We start from the raw sequence: 17,714 nt of genomic DNA, 5'->3' as shown, positions 1-17,714 counted from the left end.
TTGCATGCCCCCCCCCCCCCCCCCCCACCAACCTCTATATCATGACTGCTTCCTGTAGTGCCATAGAGTTTGGTGGGAGGAACCACTGAGCACAGCAGGGGACAAAGGGGATTGACACTCCCTGAAGTGTTGATTTCTGCAAACACTTCAGGGGGATGATTTTTCTTTATCAGAGCAATGTTTAGCAATAGGAGCAGTGGGAAAGGTAAGTATTTATTTTCTTCTTTAGAGGAATTCTAGCATTTATTTTTGTAGCACAGTCCTTTTAAATTCCCAGTCAAAATATTTTAATACAATATGATGATTAATGCTTCCTGTCACTCCATAAAGTAATAAAACATAATTTGGGTAATTGTAATTGAATGCTTATGGCATGTTGGGATGTAAATGCTCTATTGTGAAATACATAGGTGAACAAAACGTGTTTTCTAAGATTACTTGACAGGATTGTTATTACAAGCAGCTGTTTAACCTGCTCAGATAGCTGTGCAGCCCAGGAGTGCTGTAAGATGTCCAGACTCCTCCCTCTGCTTTCCATGTTTTCTCATCCTTTAAAACACCTTCTCCCTTCCTCCTAGCCTGTCAATTTTCAGTAGCAAGCTAAAGGTCTCCTGGAGCTCTCTGAAATCTATCTCAGGTAAGTCCTAGCTTAAAGCCCTTTCCATTTACTTGCATCTCGGGAGAAAAAAACCTTAAAAGTTTTATTTTAATTCTTTTTTTCAATAAAAAACTAGCAAAGCAAAAAAATTAAGTAATAATTAACATCATATATAAACATTTATGTTACTATGTTATCAAATGATTTGTAATAGGGTTAAAGTCTAACATCCTTGTTGGAAACAAAATAAGAATATGCGTAGTATTTATATAAATCACTTCTTTAAACCATTATCTGATTTTTAAAGCAGTAGTAGAGTCTTATACTGTGTTAGCCTTTGATCAATGCAGATACTTTATAGTTTAAGTGATACCTTTCATTGGCTGATTTAAAGTGACACTAAACTCAGGAGATAAATAAAAATGCATTCAGGTACCTTAACTATTAACCTGATTTGTGTATCGCTCAGCTGTAGATCCTCAAATCATCTCTGAATTGGTGCTGACATTGTCCTTCCTTCTGGATGGTAACTATTTTTGTTCCCCATGGTCCCTGTGTGTGTTGTAAAGTAGACACCACTCCAAGCTCGCTCCCGTGATGGACTACAATCTCAATACAAATTAGTAAACTAAATGTGAGATTGCAGTCCATCACGGGAGTGAGTTTAGAGCGGTGGCTACTTTACAACACACACAGGGACCATGGGGAACAAAAGTAGTCATCCTCCAGAAGGAAAGACAGTGTCAGCACAAATTCAGAGATGATTTGAGGATCTACAGCCGAGTGATACACAAATAAGATACATTTTTGTTAATAGGTAGAATCCTTGATCCTATTTTTAAGATTTAACTCCTGAGTTTAGTGTCACTTTAAGTTATTAAAGATGAAAGCTTTCAGGACCACTTAGGTCCCTTTCTCAGGCTTTATTCAATTTTTGAAAGCAGAAACAGTTTTTCCATATTCCATCAGACTGCACTACTTCTGAATAGACACATATTTTTCATTTACACTGTATTTTGTGTTTATTATGTTTAGATCTAATGGAAAATCATGTGCCCTACATGCATAACAAGCTGACTTTCTCTCTCTGGGATTATGGCGTATTTGCAGCAATGCTATTGGGTTCTACAGGCATTGGACTGTTCTATTCTCTGTTTCGTGGCGGGCAGAAAACCTCTGATGACTTTTTTACTGGAGGCAGGAGTATGTCAGCTGTCCCAGTCGGTTTGTCACTCGCTGCCAGCTTTATGTCTGCTGTGCAAGTGCTTGGAGTTCCAGCTGAAACCTATCTTTATGGCGCCAAGTTCCTCCAGATGTGCCTTGGTCAGATATTAAACAGCTTAATTACCGCCTACATCTTTATGCCAGTGTTCTACAGGCTGGGGATCACCAGCACCTACCAAGTAACTGCCACATTTCATCAAATATTTTCTATTTATTGTTTTTATCCTTTTGTTGTACAAAATGTTTTGCTCTGGTATTCACAATTTTTTATTAATTTGTCATCTTTCCCTTCATGACACAGCATAATAATTTTCTCATAATTACACACAGTATTTGGCGATGAGGTTTTCAAGAAGTGTTCAGCTCTGTGGCACTATCCAGTTCCTTGTGGGCACTGTAAGTACTCACCTATCACTTGTACACATATATTGTCCAAGTAGACATGAAGCTCTAATATTATGCTCCTTTCCCTCTACAGATGTTATACACTGGAATTGTGATCTATGCTCCTGCACTAATCCTGAACCAAGGTTGTTATTTTGCTGGTACTTGAACTGAATACAGATAGCTATGGTTGCATAAAATTTTAACATTCACATTCTTTTTTGCTGTTAGTAACTGGGCTGGACATTTGGGCATCTCTGTTTTCAACTGGAGCAATATGTACATTATATACAACCCTGGTGAGTTAAAAAAAAAAGTCTCTTTACATTATGTTGACACAGAAACTAGCCTTTTTAAACCAGTTTCACTTATATAAATTTTGCAGAAAGTGGTAATTGTTTGGAAGTAGGTATTAATATGTAAATCCCCGTTGTCATTTTGCAACAATTTTAACACATTAATCATTTCACTCAATAACATTTCATAATAAACTGGTCTTTATTTGGCTTTAAATCAATCTTTGAAACCATGCTTTCAATGTCATTCAGTCTAAAGTATGAAAAAAATAAATGTATACAGAGGAAAAGCAGTTTGTGTTTTTCTACAAATGTTAAAAAACAGAAACCAGTAGGAACGAGCTGTGCTTTATTAACTAACCAAAGATTCCAAAATAGCCAAAGTCCTTATTCTAAGAAGTAACAATGATATGAAAAATATAATAATGAATGTTATAAAATAATTAAAACAAAAGTATAAAGATTTTAATTATTAAGGCACTTCTGTAAAATCTAGATCCCGGCTGATCACACAAAGACCATGTATTAGGTGCTTCTTCCGGTTGGACCACATGGATCTGCTCATAGGGTGCACACACTAGCTCGCAACTAGCCACAAAATACACTGTAACTACTGTATAAGGAAACGTGACACACCTGTATCAATCGAAGATCAGTAAATGGTCTTTAATTCATTAATAGGCATACAGCATATGTCTCAGAAAAAAAATCTTTAAAGGAGAACTATAGGGTAAGTGTTTTTCCCCATAGTTATCCTAAGGGTCACGGGAGGGCACAAACTAGCGTCCTCCCATGACCCAAAGCTCAGTAAACCGTGAGCTATAGCTCGCGGTATACTAAAACCGCCGCAGCTGGGACGGATCCCGACATTACTGTCGAGATCCACCCAGCTGCGTGATTGACCGGCCCCCTCCCCCGTCCGTTCCGCCAGTCAGCGCTGGAGGATCGGAGCAGGGAGGAGGGGAATCCCTGCAGGGAGGCGTGAGTGACAGTCACGGCTCTCTGCAGGGACATGATCGAGAAGTGAGGGAGCGACGGTATGTGTTTGCTCACTTCCCGATCTATTGAGCCGACGTGACAGTCTCATTGTCACACGTCGGCTCGAACTATGAGGTTGAGTGAAAATCACTGACCTCATAGTTCTCCTTTAACACATTTTACACATACTTGCGGGTATAGCTCTATAATTAAGTGCAAGTATGGTCAAATGCATTTGATATTTTGTATGAGACATACAGTATGCTGTATGCCGATTAATGAAAGATTACACACTGATTTTCAATTGATACAAGAGTGTTGTGTTTCCTTGTAGTTGCAGTGTATTCCATGAGCACACAAAGAGTTAAAGAGTTTGCTGTTCCAGACCCTAATTATATATAATACAAAGTCAACACTTTTACTAACACCCTACAACTACACCCCTGCTGTGGTGTCACCACACCTGTTTCAGGGATACTCATCCAATCCACAATTTTCATGTTGTACTTACTGACATTCTATTTTGAGCAAGCTCCTTGAGCCAGCATAAGTTCAAAGTCACATTCACATTCAGTCTATTGGTTTCCCCAGAGGGTTTGGAAGCAAATATGTGTGAGCCCCATCAGCACTCCAACATGCTATGAGTTTTTCCGGAAATATTTCAATTTAATGAAATTAATATTTATTCTGATGTGCCACAAAAAAAACCCCATAAACATCCCAGGGTGCCATGCTTGGGGGTTTTCGCATTAAAAGGAAATATTGATTTATAGAATTATATAATACAGCGAGTGTCCATGAGATCTCATAAGGTTAGCAGTGCTCCATTGTTTTCATTTGGAATGTAGCTGTAGCCCTTAAAGCATATTTCCTTTTTGGCAGTCATATTAGGATAACACCTACTTTATCTTTGTTACATGTTCCCATTCACATAGCATAATGTTAAAAAAAAAAACTACCACTTAGCATTTTTCCTGAAAAATCCTATAAAACCTTACCGTCCCTTTCTATATGAGGGGGCTGATGAGTTATGTTTACCATAATCATTCCTGTTTGTACAGTGCTTTAAAGATTCAAGGACTGGGTGGTACATTAGGAGCATTCTCAAATTTGGCTGCATCATGAATGCTGCTGCCAGACTCATCCACCTTACCAACCGATCAGTGTCCTCCACCCCCCTCTGCCAATCGCTCCACTGGCTCCCACTTTCCCAATGTATAAAATTCCAAATACTAACAATAACCACAAAGCCATCTACAACTCCGCCCCAGTCAACATCACTCACCTCATCTCAAAATATCACCCAAACTGCCACCTTCGCTCTTCCAAGACCTCCTATCCTCTGGAACTGGTACTTTCAATTCTTCCATTAAATTATCCCAAACAGTTATTACCTTTTGTGTCACTTGCCCCTCCTACTAGATTGTACACTCTCACGAGCAGGGCCCTCCTACCTCCTGTACTGAAATTGTATTGTTAATTGTATTGTCTCCCTTGGTTTTGTAAAGCACTGCACAAACTGTTGGCACTATACACTGAGTGGCCAGATTATCATGACCACCCCATCGGTACTTCGTTGGGCCACGAGATGACTCCACGAGATGACTTCGTTGGGCCGCCTCGTGACTCCAGGAGATGTTGAAAGGTTATGCGAGGAATCTGACACTTCACTGTTGCCCTTCTGTTGTCTTGTACCAGTCTTGCCACTCTCCGTTCTGCCCTAACATTGACTAGTCGCTGACGGCCACAATTCGCACGTTCAGACCCAGATTTTGGGCTGACACTCCAGTCTTTAAAAACTTTAACAACAGCTGCTCTTGAACATTTAACAAATTCTGCTGTTTTGCTGATACTCGCTCCATGGCTTGAGCGCCAACAATCATCCCACGTTCAAAGGCTGTTAAATCGCGTTGTTTACCTATATCTTCAGAAAAAAATCACTTCTACTGTCGTGGTAAACAACCTGCTTTCCTATTTATAATGGTCTGGCCCTCTAGCAACTTCAGCATGAAATTATAGCTAATTTGCCTACAAACATCAGGTGGTCATAATAATCTGGCCACTCAGTGTACAAATCCTGTATAATAATAATAATTTATGAGGCTACGGTCACCTTGCATAACCATCCACAATCCATGAAGATCAGCACAAAGGGCCTAATTCCTATATCAATATTAGCTAATTGATTTAATCTTTAAATGCATACCTGTAAACAGCTAGTAACTAAGACATGTAACAGAACAGTTGCTACATTTTGGGTAAAAACCCTTTCTCTTGCATGTTACCATCCTCTGCACAAACTCCTGGAAGCACATGGTATGGTATCACACATACCAAGTGCACTAGGAGGTGTCTGCTAAAGTTGGAGAGCAGTGTAGCATTGATTATAGAGCTGCAACTCTCATCTGTGCCGTACAATAAGTTTATAATCAGCTAGTTAGATATTTGTCAAACTTAGCCTAAACAACATATTTAACATATTAAACCTTTGCCATTTTTTTTTTATTTTCCCCATAGGGAGGTATGAAAGCTGTGATCTGGACAGATGTGTTCCAGGTGCTGGTTATGATTTCTGGATTCCTTGCGATAATTATTCGTGGTGTTTTGCTAGTGGGCGGAGCCACTAAAGTATTGGATACTGCAAGAAACTACTCCAGGATTAATTTTGGGGAGTAAGTATGCATTGCAAGCATGAGTAAAAGTAAAGAATGGTGCTGGGTTAGGTGAATGTGTTAAAAAAGTAGTTTAATAGTCATACAATGTTGATACTCCTTACTAACATACTTTGACAAAAGTCTGACTATTTTATATGATACATGTACTCACTCATATGCTTCCCAAGCATATTCTTAGGCAACGCTAAAGTCCTGCTTTCACACTTCTAGATTTCCATCATTAGAGCCACGGTAGGACTGAGATATTTTGGACTGCAGGGCGAGGACAACAAACTGGCCCTTTCATGGTAGGGACACTTTCCTGGGAGTAAAGAAACTGTACCATGGCACTACAGTAATTGGTGGGATTGGTGAAAAGTGAGTGTTGTCCTATAGGGAATGGGTAACTGTGACACTTTTTGTCAATATACTTGCTGTATATGCTAAACAAAGTATACATTGTTGAATTGTACATTATGTCTCTGAAAATGACATGGACTAACCTAAATAAAAAGCTAAATAAAATACATTCCACACAAACAATCCTTCTTCCTTTAATACATGATTGGGTTATTTCAGAGATACCCTGCTCCTTGCAACAGTCACTGCTGACCCCCCTCCCCTACAACACCAACTACCTCCAGTCTACTCCACCTGAATAACACAGACCTGGGTGTAGTTCAATTGGCCACAGCAGCATTTCATTTATTAAATACCAAAAATATATATAATACTAATGAGCAATAACACAGAACAATAACACAACCAGAGAAAAATAGGGTTTCCAGGTCCTTGAAGGCACCATAATTACCAACCCTGAAACCTTGTGTGTGTGGCATCAGTCACCTAAATTAGGCCCCCCAGCCGCAATACACTGCCTTGGTGGTAATAAATGTTGACTGCAGACACATAGCGGTCAATACTACATGGTCACAACCCGTGGACCATACCACCTAGAATACACCACACCTAAGATGGGTCCCCAACTAAACCGCAAACCCGCTACCATGACAAACCAGATAATCCAAAGGTAGGGTGGGTGGGAGGAAAGCTGTCACAACATCAGCAGCTCTCCAACTGGATTCTTCCTTTCTTCCAAAAGAACATTTCCACCCAATCAGGTATAAATAGAGAAAAAGAGAGAGAAGAGAGAGAAGAGGGTGCCACAACCTAGTGTATTGGATCATATGACATCTCAGAGCAAAGGCTGTGGTTGACATTCCAATTGAGGTCTAATTAGGGGACAGCATCTCCACTTTAGGCCACTGACCTAATATAGTGTAGCTGTACCAGCCCATGAGTAAACACTCTGCTGCTGTGACCAGGGTAGAGAGAAATTAGCAGGGTTTTTCACAAAAGAGTGAATAGTTTGGAGAAGGTAGTAGAAGTGAACAATCTAGGGCAAAATAGCCACTTCAGCTCACTTTCCACTCCAGCTATGTTGCCCTATTCTCAACCTGTGTAACCTCATGACCCACATTTGAGAATGGTCAACCTGGTGAGGGGGATCCAACTGTCGCGTCCAACTACCAGGAGGAGTGTTTGGGGTGCCATTCAAATGAATGGCAGCGCGACGCACCTCCCACACCAGAACGCGTGGTAGGTGTGATTGCATGGTACAGTGCATTATTCACACAGGACTCTATGATTAACGCACTGTACTAGTGTGAAAGGGCACATTTAAAAACCACAACCACAGACACAATCTCACACACTCACAGACAAGCCAAAAAAAATTGTACATTTTTTTTCTTTTAAGGTAGGGAGACCCAGTCTCCCTACCTTACGAGAACTGGAGTGGATCCCCAGCCTTGGGTCCAGTGTGAGTTGCTTTGCTGTGATGGAGCTCCATCCATATGTACATTGCTTGCACAGCTCCCGTGCGTGCCCTGTAGAGGTGTCGTAAACCAGAATGTGACGTCACTCCAGGCACCTTTACATGGAACGTAAAGGAGCTGTAAGCAATGCACGTATGGATGGAGCTCCCTCGCGGCCATACCCCCAGCCCAGCCCACCCCACCTCAAGCTGATTCTAGGTGCCAGGCAGCATATTTTGAATGGCTGCTCGGTGCGAGAACTGACAGTGCTGCTCTAGTGGAGACTGAGAAGCCTCTCACCTAGCGCAGTGAAAGGTACACGGCAACCCACTGAAGTGGTCACGACTCACTTTTGGCTCACAACCCACCAGTTGAGAACCACGGCCCTCGATTGTTCACTTCTAGTGGCTTCTCCAAACTCTTCACCCTTGTGGATCTTTTCTGCTAGATATTTTTTAAAATACCAGAAACTAAGGCACAAATAAGTCAAATCAAAGCCATAATTAATTAAGTATACTTCTCTCAGTGGAATAAATGTACTTTCTATTTCAGCTTTGATCCAGATCCCCGAAGGCGCTACACTTTCTGGACCTTTTTATTTGGAAGCACATTCCTGTGGCTGTCAATGTATGGGGTTCATCAAGCACAAGTTCAGCGCTATATATCCTGTAAAACCGAAGGGCAAGCAAAATTGTGAGTTGGGATTTACTTTCTTGAACTATCTCTTTTGATTTCGTTTTTGTCTGTCTATAATTTCATAGGCATGGCAATCTCCTTTTTGCTAGTCTATACACACTAAATCTTTTCACCCCATTTTGTGATTCTTCATAAAACAGTCATAAACTAGATTAGAAAATGTTTTTATCACTTTCTGCACAGAATTCTATGTACATATTTTACCATCTTATCAACATAGATACAGGACCTTACAACTAATATTTAACTGTCAAAGGGAAATGGAATATATTTGTATAGGTGCAGAAGAACATACAAAGAAAGTTTGACAAGCGATAGCAATTTAATTATTTATTCCTATTCTGCTAGTTTTAAAGTATATCCACCCTTGCAGCCAAATTTGAGAACCTCCCACTATGTGTTTGTTTCCATTCACACGGCATACCAAAAATGATTAAAAGAAAATACTTCTTACTTTTCTAGTTGTTTCTTTAGAGCCGGATTATACACAGGACTCTACAGGTTGAATTGTTCAGAATAACTTGCTGAACAATACACTATAAGCACCCTTCAGGGACATTTTTTAATGTGTATTAAAATACAATGTGCCACCCAGACCTTGATATTTTTAACCCTGTGTTAGGACAATCAGAGTGCACATCTAGTTTACAACTGATAATGAAGATCTGCTAGGATAGTAAAGACAGGGTTATTGATGTTAACCATATCTTCCCAGCGCCCTATTAACATTACAAAGAATAGAAAAGCTAAGTAAGATTTTTATTGGATTATTCAAAAAATAAAAAAGTAAGCATTACAAAAGAATAAGTAGACTACACATAAAGCAAAACATAGGTGTGTTTTTAAGAGGTGCAGGAAATATTGCCGAGTCTTTCAGCCTCTACTTGCTAAGCCCATAATAAACTTCTCAAAGCAATACTGTAACACCTCCTGTTCTAAGTAGTGTAAGGCAGTGACGTGCCGTGCCTTCTGTGCTGGATGAGGCATCCCCCAGCCTACCAAAGCTCCGTCCGTCGAAGTCCCGCCCCATCCCACCAAAGCCCCGTCCACAGCTCGATAACCAAACTGTGTGGGGAGGGGGAAGGGAGGAGTTGGGGAGGAGCCTCCCTGTCCCTCACTTGCTCATCATGGGTGAGGCATCGAGATCGATGTCCTCACTGGGTTTTTTTCCTTTTTTTTGATTCGACAGCTTGGACCAATGGCGCAATGCAGAATACCACCAACTATAGAGGACTACAAATCCCAGCAATAGTACATTATAGCTGGCGGAATTCAGCATTGCGCTGTATAATGTATTGCTGGGATTTGTAGTCCTCTATAGCTGGTGGTATTCTGCATTGCGCTGTATAGGGGACTACAAATCCCAGCAATAATACATTATACACCACAATGCAGAATACCACCAACTATGGAGGACTACAAGTCCCAGCAATAGTATATTATAGCTAGTGGAATTCTGCATTGCGCTGTATAATGTATTATTGCTGGGATTTGTAGTCCCCTATACAGCGCAATGCAGAATACCACCAGCTATATAGGAGTACAACAAATCCCAGCAATACATTATACATACAGTGTATTATGTATTGCTGGAATTTGTATTCCTCTATAACTGATGGTATAAGATACAGTGCAATATACCGTCAGCTATAGAGGAATACAAATCCCACTATCCCAGCAATATATTATAGAGCACCATGTCTGGGGGGAGGGGAAGGCTTACCTGAGCAATCTTCCAGCAACTTGCTTCTGAGATCGGGACTGTCTGTCGGCGGCTGTCATCCCCTCATGCCTGCTCCTCCTTACTTCTTCTCCCCGCGTCCCTGTGCCAATCATGGATGTGGGTGGTGCGCGTGAGGCGGCGAGGAGGTGCGGCGTGTGGATGCGGGCGGGTCTGGCAGCAGCAGCCTGATCCAGCCAGCCCGGATCGCATACCGAGGCGATCCAGGCTGGCTGTACCAGGTAGACATGCATGTTATAGGGCCCACCTGCTGGGGCCTCCCGAGCACCTCCTTGAGGAGCAGCGGCCGCACTGATCACAGAGCCGCGTTGGATGCGGCAGATGGCCGGCCAGGTGCAGGTGGTAGCGGGGGTAAAGGGGCCGTTCGCGGTGGCATGAGAGAGGCCCGGGGGGCAATTGCCATCCTGCCCCCCGGCCCAGTCCGCCCCTGAAGGTGGCCATACACTTTACAACCATGGCAAGACCTTAGTCTTGCCATATTGTAAAGTAATTAAAAAAACGTATGATCTGCCCATCTTGGACAGGCAGATCGTACTTGCGATCATCGCAAGCCCGCCATGCTGAATGGGCAGTGTATGGGCACCTTAATAGAGGAGTGGGTGAAAAAATTCATTAGAAAAAATTTAGCTCAGGTGTTGACAGTTGAGGAGCTAACTCAGTTGATGCAAACGGATAAACAGGATTGTGTGTTGTACAAATTTGTGCACACAGGCCAGGCAGGCTGAAATCAGCTGTACAAGGCTGAAGTGAATAGCCGAACAGCGTTCAGCTCACTTCACTTCGGCTCCGTTATTCACTCGGTGAATAACCCCCATGGCGTTTGCGCACGGGACGCAAACGCTATATGTGAAGCAACTGCACGGATTCCGTTCGTTTGCAGCGATTATATAGCTGCGAACATGCAGAATCCGCTGGATTATCGCGATTGCACTATTTTGGGGGACAATAGTCTGATAAAGCACATAAAAGTGCATTGTTTTTTCTGTTTAGAACGGCTCCGCTCGTATTCGGACAGCCGCTCTAGTGTGAGTGGAGCTTTAACCCGCGCAACCCCCAAAATACTGCAAGCGCAATAATCCAGCGGATTCCGCATGTTCACAAACTAGCGGAATCCATGCAGTTCACATATAGCGTTTGCTTCCCATGCGTGCTACCACATTAAGAACCGCACGGGAAGCGCAAATGCTGTATCCTGTATGTGAATGGAGACTAAAAGGTTAACAGTTTACAGCTAAAAAAAAAGTCATTAAATTCACTTACCACCTTCAGGGCTCAGTGGGTACCCCCTAGCATGAGGATCTCGTGCCTCCAACCGCCCTCCGCGGTAGGTCCGCCCTCCGTCTACTGTGACACGCCCCCATCCACTGCGGCACACCCCCACCTCGGAGCTCTTCTCGGCCGCGCCGCTGTAAGAGATGCTGCTCTGCTAAAGCGGCAACGGCAGTGTATAGTGGGCCCGGGAGGCTGGCGACACTGCAGTGCTGCTGCTTTAATAAACCCGCGCCCTCTTCCATGCGGGCTGAAAAGGGCACGGGGGTTGGTGACCGGCCCCCTCTTTGGCCGCGGGCCCTCGGGCAATGCCCGACTGCCCGTATGGTCAGTCTGCCCTTGCTCCCAAAAGGATCCAAGGTAGAATATCCCAAAATGAAAGAATAAAAGGCACATAATATAAAATCTTTGAAACATTTAATTAGCGCAAAATAAAAAGGAAGTTATAAAAAGATAAAAACAACACGCTAGATACAGATCGATCCAAAAAACTCTCTCAATCCACTAAAAGAAAGAGTTCCTTGCATGCTTTCTCATCTGGGGGATCTGGTGAGTGTTTAAAGATTTGTTTCATCACATGAAGGTGGAGCACGGGAAAGCATTGATATCTTTTGGACAGTTTCACTTAAATGAACTTTCAGAATTATTTCCTCTTGGTTATTTATTAAGTGATTTGAGAACAACTTGCTCTTTTATTTATATAAATGCTTATACAATTCACTTTTGTTTAGATCACTTACTTATTCACTATGTTATATACATTAGTATGGTGATGAATTTGCAATGGTGCATGTGTCTTTGTTTGAGTTCTTAATAGAGCTTTTACTCACACTGGTAGCCAACATATTTATTCTTGTCTGAGATTTTTAATCAGTAATTTGTGGACACTTTGATATACACATTTTTTTGTTTTATTTGAACATCGATTCATTATTTAGAATTTTAGGGTTTGGGGAAAAGAGTTTATTGTTTGCCCAGGGGTGTTTTTTTCACTTCTTGTTTTTTTCACTGCAGCTGTCGCTATTTTTGTAATTTTGAAGGGTGGAAAAGCCAACAGCGTGAATATTTTTGTTTATTACAATGTCTATATGGCTGCTGGAAACTCTGCGTTTTTATAGTAAGGGGCTGGCATTTTACAATGCTCTTATTATTGGCCATTCTAAGCCACCTGACCTAAGTTCATCTCCCTGGAAGTGCATTATTGGTAGTTGGTTGCTATGGCGGTGATATGTGAATGTGTTCTCCTTTAATAAATGTCCACCAGGACATTGGGACAAGATTATGCAATGTGCAGAGTGCAGAGTGCAGAGTGCATGGGTCAGGAGTGTGTATTATACAGCCCAGTGTACAAAGTCAGGGGTCAGGCCTATGCAATATACAGCACAGCCTAGGAAGTGCAGAGGCCATAGGTATGTAACATACAGCCAAGTATATAAAGTTTAGTGGTCGGGAGAATTTAACACATGTTTTAAATGGCGTATTTAATGTACAGCCCTGTGTATAAAGTGCAGCATTCAAGAGTACTGGCCCCAGCTACCCACCCAAGCATAAATCCCTCCCTTTCTCTCCCAATCAAAAATGTTTTCCCTACTTTCCACCACCCTCTCCCTAAGGCTGGGTTCACAGCTAGGCATATTGAATATGCGCGTTTTTTTACCGCGATTCGCGGTAAAAAACGTGCGAAAAACACGCGTTTCCGAGGGCTACTTGGCTGTATCCCAATGGAAACGCCCGACCAAAACGCCCCAAAGAAGTACATGTACTTCTTTGGGCGTAGGGTGGTTTCCCACGCGTTCGTACTCACGGAAAACCGCCCAGATGGGAACCATGCACATTGAAAATAATGGCATTTCCCTGTTTGAGCGTTTTTCCGCGAGTACGAAAGCGCGGAAAAACGCCCAGGTGTGAACCCAGCCTAAGGAAAATTCCTCCCTCTTTACCACTACACTCCCCAAGCAAAAAGTTATTTCTCCTCTGTCTGCTTACTTGCCAATATGCAGGATACAGTAGAGGAGTGAATGTAGTCACCCAAGAATCACCAGGTGAAAATAATTTGGAAAAAACCTGGAAAAAAAAAGAAACTAATGCAGCTACCTCATCTAAGCACTAGTAAGATGCAATATATTACATTTTTGTGTTTACATATGCTTTAACATAGGGTGTCCTTTATCTACACAATGTAATATCTTTAAGGTAGCCAGCCATACATGACGCAAATTCCACCCGATAATTGCTGAATTGACTGAAATTCAAGCTGTGGGTGGCCCTGCCAAATCTGCCTGGCTTGATAAGCCCCAAGCAGAGGGCTTTTGCTGTGCACCACATTTGTGGCGTATGGGGCCAAATTGTGTGTAGAGTGGGTGTATACCTGGTTATGGTGAATAATCTTTTTGCAAAAGCTGTCTGCACACAGCAATAGACTGCTTAATATAGTTTGGAGGAATGGAACAAGGTTCTAATTCTTCTCATGACGTTTATTCTACCTTCTGAGTTATCAAATCATTTCACACATCTCGTGTTTTTTGCTAGCAGCCTGCTTTATGCCTCATGGAATGATGTTCAGCTTTACCTCCTGTCAGTTCTAAGCTTGAACACAGATATTGTCTTAAGCTATATCATGCCATTACTATACTGTAGGCTTGTTCTGTGTACCCATTAACAGAAGCTCGTTATTTATAATCAGTTTTAAAATTTTTAAAAACTTGACCCTCTAGCCCCTGCTTACCGTTTTTGGTTGGATGGATTCTCAAGAGTTCCTTTTTTCTTACAGAGCGATCCTAGTGAATCAAGTGGCCCTGTGCGTCATTGTGTCATGTGCGGTCATCTGTGGAATAGTAATGTTCGCACTTTACTTAAACTGTGACCCTTTACTGGCTGGCTATGTCTCTGCCCCCGACCAGGTAGTTATCTAGTCATCTATTTGTCTTGTTAAAATTGCTTTTGCTATTTCCAAAAATAAGCTCTACTTTAACACGCAGCAAGTTTTACTGTTAGGAATAATTAAATACTTGATTTGGCAGATTATTTTCATATGGGTATTTATATCACAGTCATTAAAATACATATACAGTATGTATAGTTATGGTATGAACATAGACAGCATTTACAAACATTCTAAAACTTCCCATCGCTCGTGTCAGTGGCATTAATAGTAACCCCCAACATCGGTGTCAGTGGGAGCAAAAATATTCCCCATCATTGGTGGTCAGTGGCCATAATATTACCCCCTTTTTCATTGGTGGTCAGTGGCAGTAAGAATTGACCCCCTTTTAATTGGTGGTCAGTGGGAGTAATAATTAACTCCTCCTCCCAAAACACTGTACACTTGCTCCAAATCCCGGCACTGTCTCTGAAGATCCAGGACACTTAGAAACTATGATAAAGGTGGATATTTATCATTTATCACTATTAGTCATTTGGAAGGGCATGTTGTAGGCCATCTCTGCAATCAGTAAACAATTTAAAAGATTGTGCTTGTATGTAACATATAAACAGATAGCTTTATGCCTGGTGACATTTGTCACATTTTGTTACCAATGTAAATGAAAGGAGTTTTTTGTTTTTTTAAGATGGCATAAGACCACTGACCACCATTGTAAATGAAAATGTACTAGGAGAGAGGCATACCACCACTGACCACTAATGTAAATGGATATTATTGGGAGTGCGGTATAGGCTGCAATCTACCAGTGCTCAGTACTGCATTGGGAAACTATTAACCGTAGTTATGATCCTGCCTAGATGATTTGTTGGTTAAATAATAAACAAACAAAATAATCAAACAAAGCTTTTTTGTTTTAAAGAAAGCTTATTTTCTTACACTTTCGAATTCTTGTTCATGCGTCTCATTTCATGAACCACTCTACAAAGGTGTAATTTAGTTTATTGACCAGCAGTTGGAATTGACCAGCAGTTTGAATTGGCCCATGTTGCCAATATTTTTACAGGTGCTCTTTAAACTCCAGCATCCTTTCTAAGATCATATTTAGCATGGCTGGTAGCCTCATAAACTGAAAAGGACATCAGACTTCCCACCTCATGTGTCTAGAAGATGATATTCAAAAAAAATGTGTCCATTGCCAAAGTGCCACCACCTGTTGCTGGTCTTTTACCTAGTCACCACCAACCTGCCATTTCGCTATGAGATAAAGTAATGTGACAATTGTTCTATAAAAAAAAGTATTTTAGAGAGAGGAAGAAAAAGAGAGAAGGCGAGAGAGAGATGCATCAACATTTGTCTTTAGCAAAAATATGTAGTCTTTCTCCCATTTTGTATTCCCTACCCCCTCTTTTATGTACGTTCCAATGTAAAAAAAAAAAAAAAAAGGAACCCCATGTGCGTCCAATCTCTCTATTAAGATTCCCCCAAAACTTAATTCCAAAAAAGGCATTTTTACGATAAAAGAAAGGATGAAGAATGTTGGGAGATTGAAAGGAGGCCATAGCCAATATTTCCCTCTTACTTAAAAGCTAGACCGAGAAGAAAAATTCACATGAAAGGCTACATAAAAGGGTTAACATGCTGAAGGATAATGTAGGAATAGTAAGTTTTCCTGGATCGGAGAAAAAAAACTGTTGCACTGCTGGTCTGGAAATTAACCCTTGCACTGGGGTTACACCAGCACTGTAAGGGTTAAGTGCTTGTTTTGGTCTAGGGTCTAAAATAAAAAAGATATGACCAGTCCAGACAGCTTTTTCTCCCCCGGGCTCCCCCGGGTTCTAGGGTTCTAAGGACCCAGGAGATCACCATCTCTAGATCTGAGGCGCGCGTGAGCGGGAAATGCCCGATTTTTTAAAACAGGCAGCTATCCGCCAGCTATAAAGTCGGCGGGATCGCTTGTATGAGGTCCCGGTACGTGCACCCCCCTCCACGGCTCCCCCCCTCCCGCTAGTCCTGGGCTCCGCTGTGCCCGGTGTGAGCCCGGGACCAGCATAGTGCCACTCTGACAGGGGATCAGAGGGAGATCGGTACACAACCTCCCCCCGGTCCCCTCTCCGCTGTCAGAATGCGGAAGTGATGTATATTACATCACTTTCGCATTCTTGTGTCACTCTCCAGCTTCAGATGCTGGAGAAAAGCTGATGAAGCAGATCTCTGCTTCATCAGCTTCTTCAGGGGGATCCTAGATGACATTAGGGGTCTTGGAGACCCCTGATGTCTCCATAAAGAGGACCTGTCACTTCTTTTGCTATCACATAAGGGGGTTTAGCAATAAAGTTAAGTGAAGAACAAAAAATAGGAAAAAAAAATAACGTTTCCCCCAAAAAAATTTAAAGTTACACATGAAAAAGAATAAAATAAAAAAATAAAAAAATTTTAACAAAATATCTTTGTTCTTGGGTTAAAATACATTTAAAAACCCATTTATATTCCTTCATGCAGATCTATCTATGAGACTGTATCATATAATAAAACCGCTCTTCCTCTCCTGTGCTTTTTCCTTCAAGTACATCCCATTCATGGTGCTGGAAATATTTGAACATTATCCTGGAATCCCTGGTCTCTTCCTAGCTAGTGCATACAGTGGAACGCTCAGGTACGGTACTCTTGGTCAGATAATTAGATGGAGATGTGTCCTTGGATAAAGACACTTATATTCTGTATCAGACTTTCTGTTAAGAGTAAATGATTAAAACACTCTCAAAAATCCCACCTTTTCAAGAAAGATTATTATATAGTTTAGCCCAGGGGAAGGCAACTTCAGCATTCCAACATTGCTTTTCAAGACTTTAACAGGAACCGGCATGATTCCCGGAGACATGATGAAATGTATAGTTTCACCATAGATGAAGTTCTGAAGTCCCTACCTGTTTTAGTCACTTTCCGTTCTCATCCAAACAGCACACCTTTCCAATCACTACTCCTCTACGTCTATTGATGATATCTCTTCATACTCTTTCCTCTTATTTTCTTATCTCTTTTTGTTCCTAATCATTTTATATATTCTTTGGGATACCTTAGCAAAATATGTCAGCTACCATTGCAGAAAATATAGGTTTCCTTTAGTCCCCATTATCAGTAGAGGTGTCATGGAGGGTCACATGACCCTTAGAAGC

At 41.6% G+C, this 17,714-nt stretch overlaps 1 protein-coding gene across 1 annotated transcript in view; it reads left to right on the top strand.

Annotated features, from left to right (window-relative positions):
• The first annotated feature begins 572 nt into the window (after positions 1–572).
• The window catches only part of SLC5A5 (solute carrier family 5 member 5), a 32,777-nt gene continuing 15,635 nt past the window's right edge, over positions 573–17,714 (top strand). The window contains exons 1-9 of the mRNA XM_018555081.1: positions 573–637; positions 1,634–2,001; positions 2,153–2,218; positions 2,301–2,352; positions 2,438–2,505; positions 5,998–6,152; positions 8,504–8,644; positions 14,428–14,557; positions 17,106–17,194. Of these exons, the coding sequence (XP_018410583.1) occupies positions 1,639–2,001; positions 2,153–2,218; positions 2,301–2,352; positions 2,438–2,505; positions 5,998–6,152; positions 8,504–8,644; positions 14,428–14,557; positions 17,106–17,194 (1,064 nt within the window). The 5' untranslated portion in view covers positions 573–637; positions 1,634–1,638. The remainder of the gene's footprint in view (positions 638–1,633; positions 2,002–2,152; positions 2,219–2,300; positions 2,353–2,437; positions 2,506–5,997; positions 6,153–8,503; positions 8,645–14,427; positions 14,558–17,105; positions 17,195–17,714) is intronic.

The sequence above is a fragment of the Nanorana parkeri genome, unplaced genomic scaffold (genome assembly GCF_000935625.1).
Source record: "Nanorana parkeri isolate BGI_ZX_2015 unplaced genomic scaffold, ASM93562v1 scaffold183, whole genome shotgun sequence".
Taxonomy (NCBI): Eukaryota; Metazoa; Chordata; class Amphibia; order Anura; family Dicroglossidae; genus Nanorana; species Nanorana parkeri.
The sequence above is the reverse complement of the archived record's forward strand: the minus strand, read 5'-3'. Positions and strand labels throughout refer to the sequence as shown.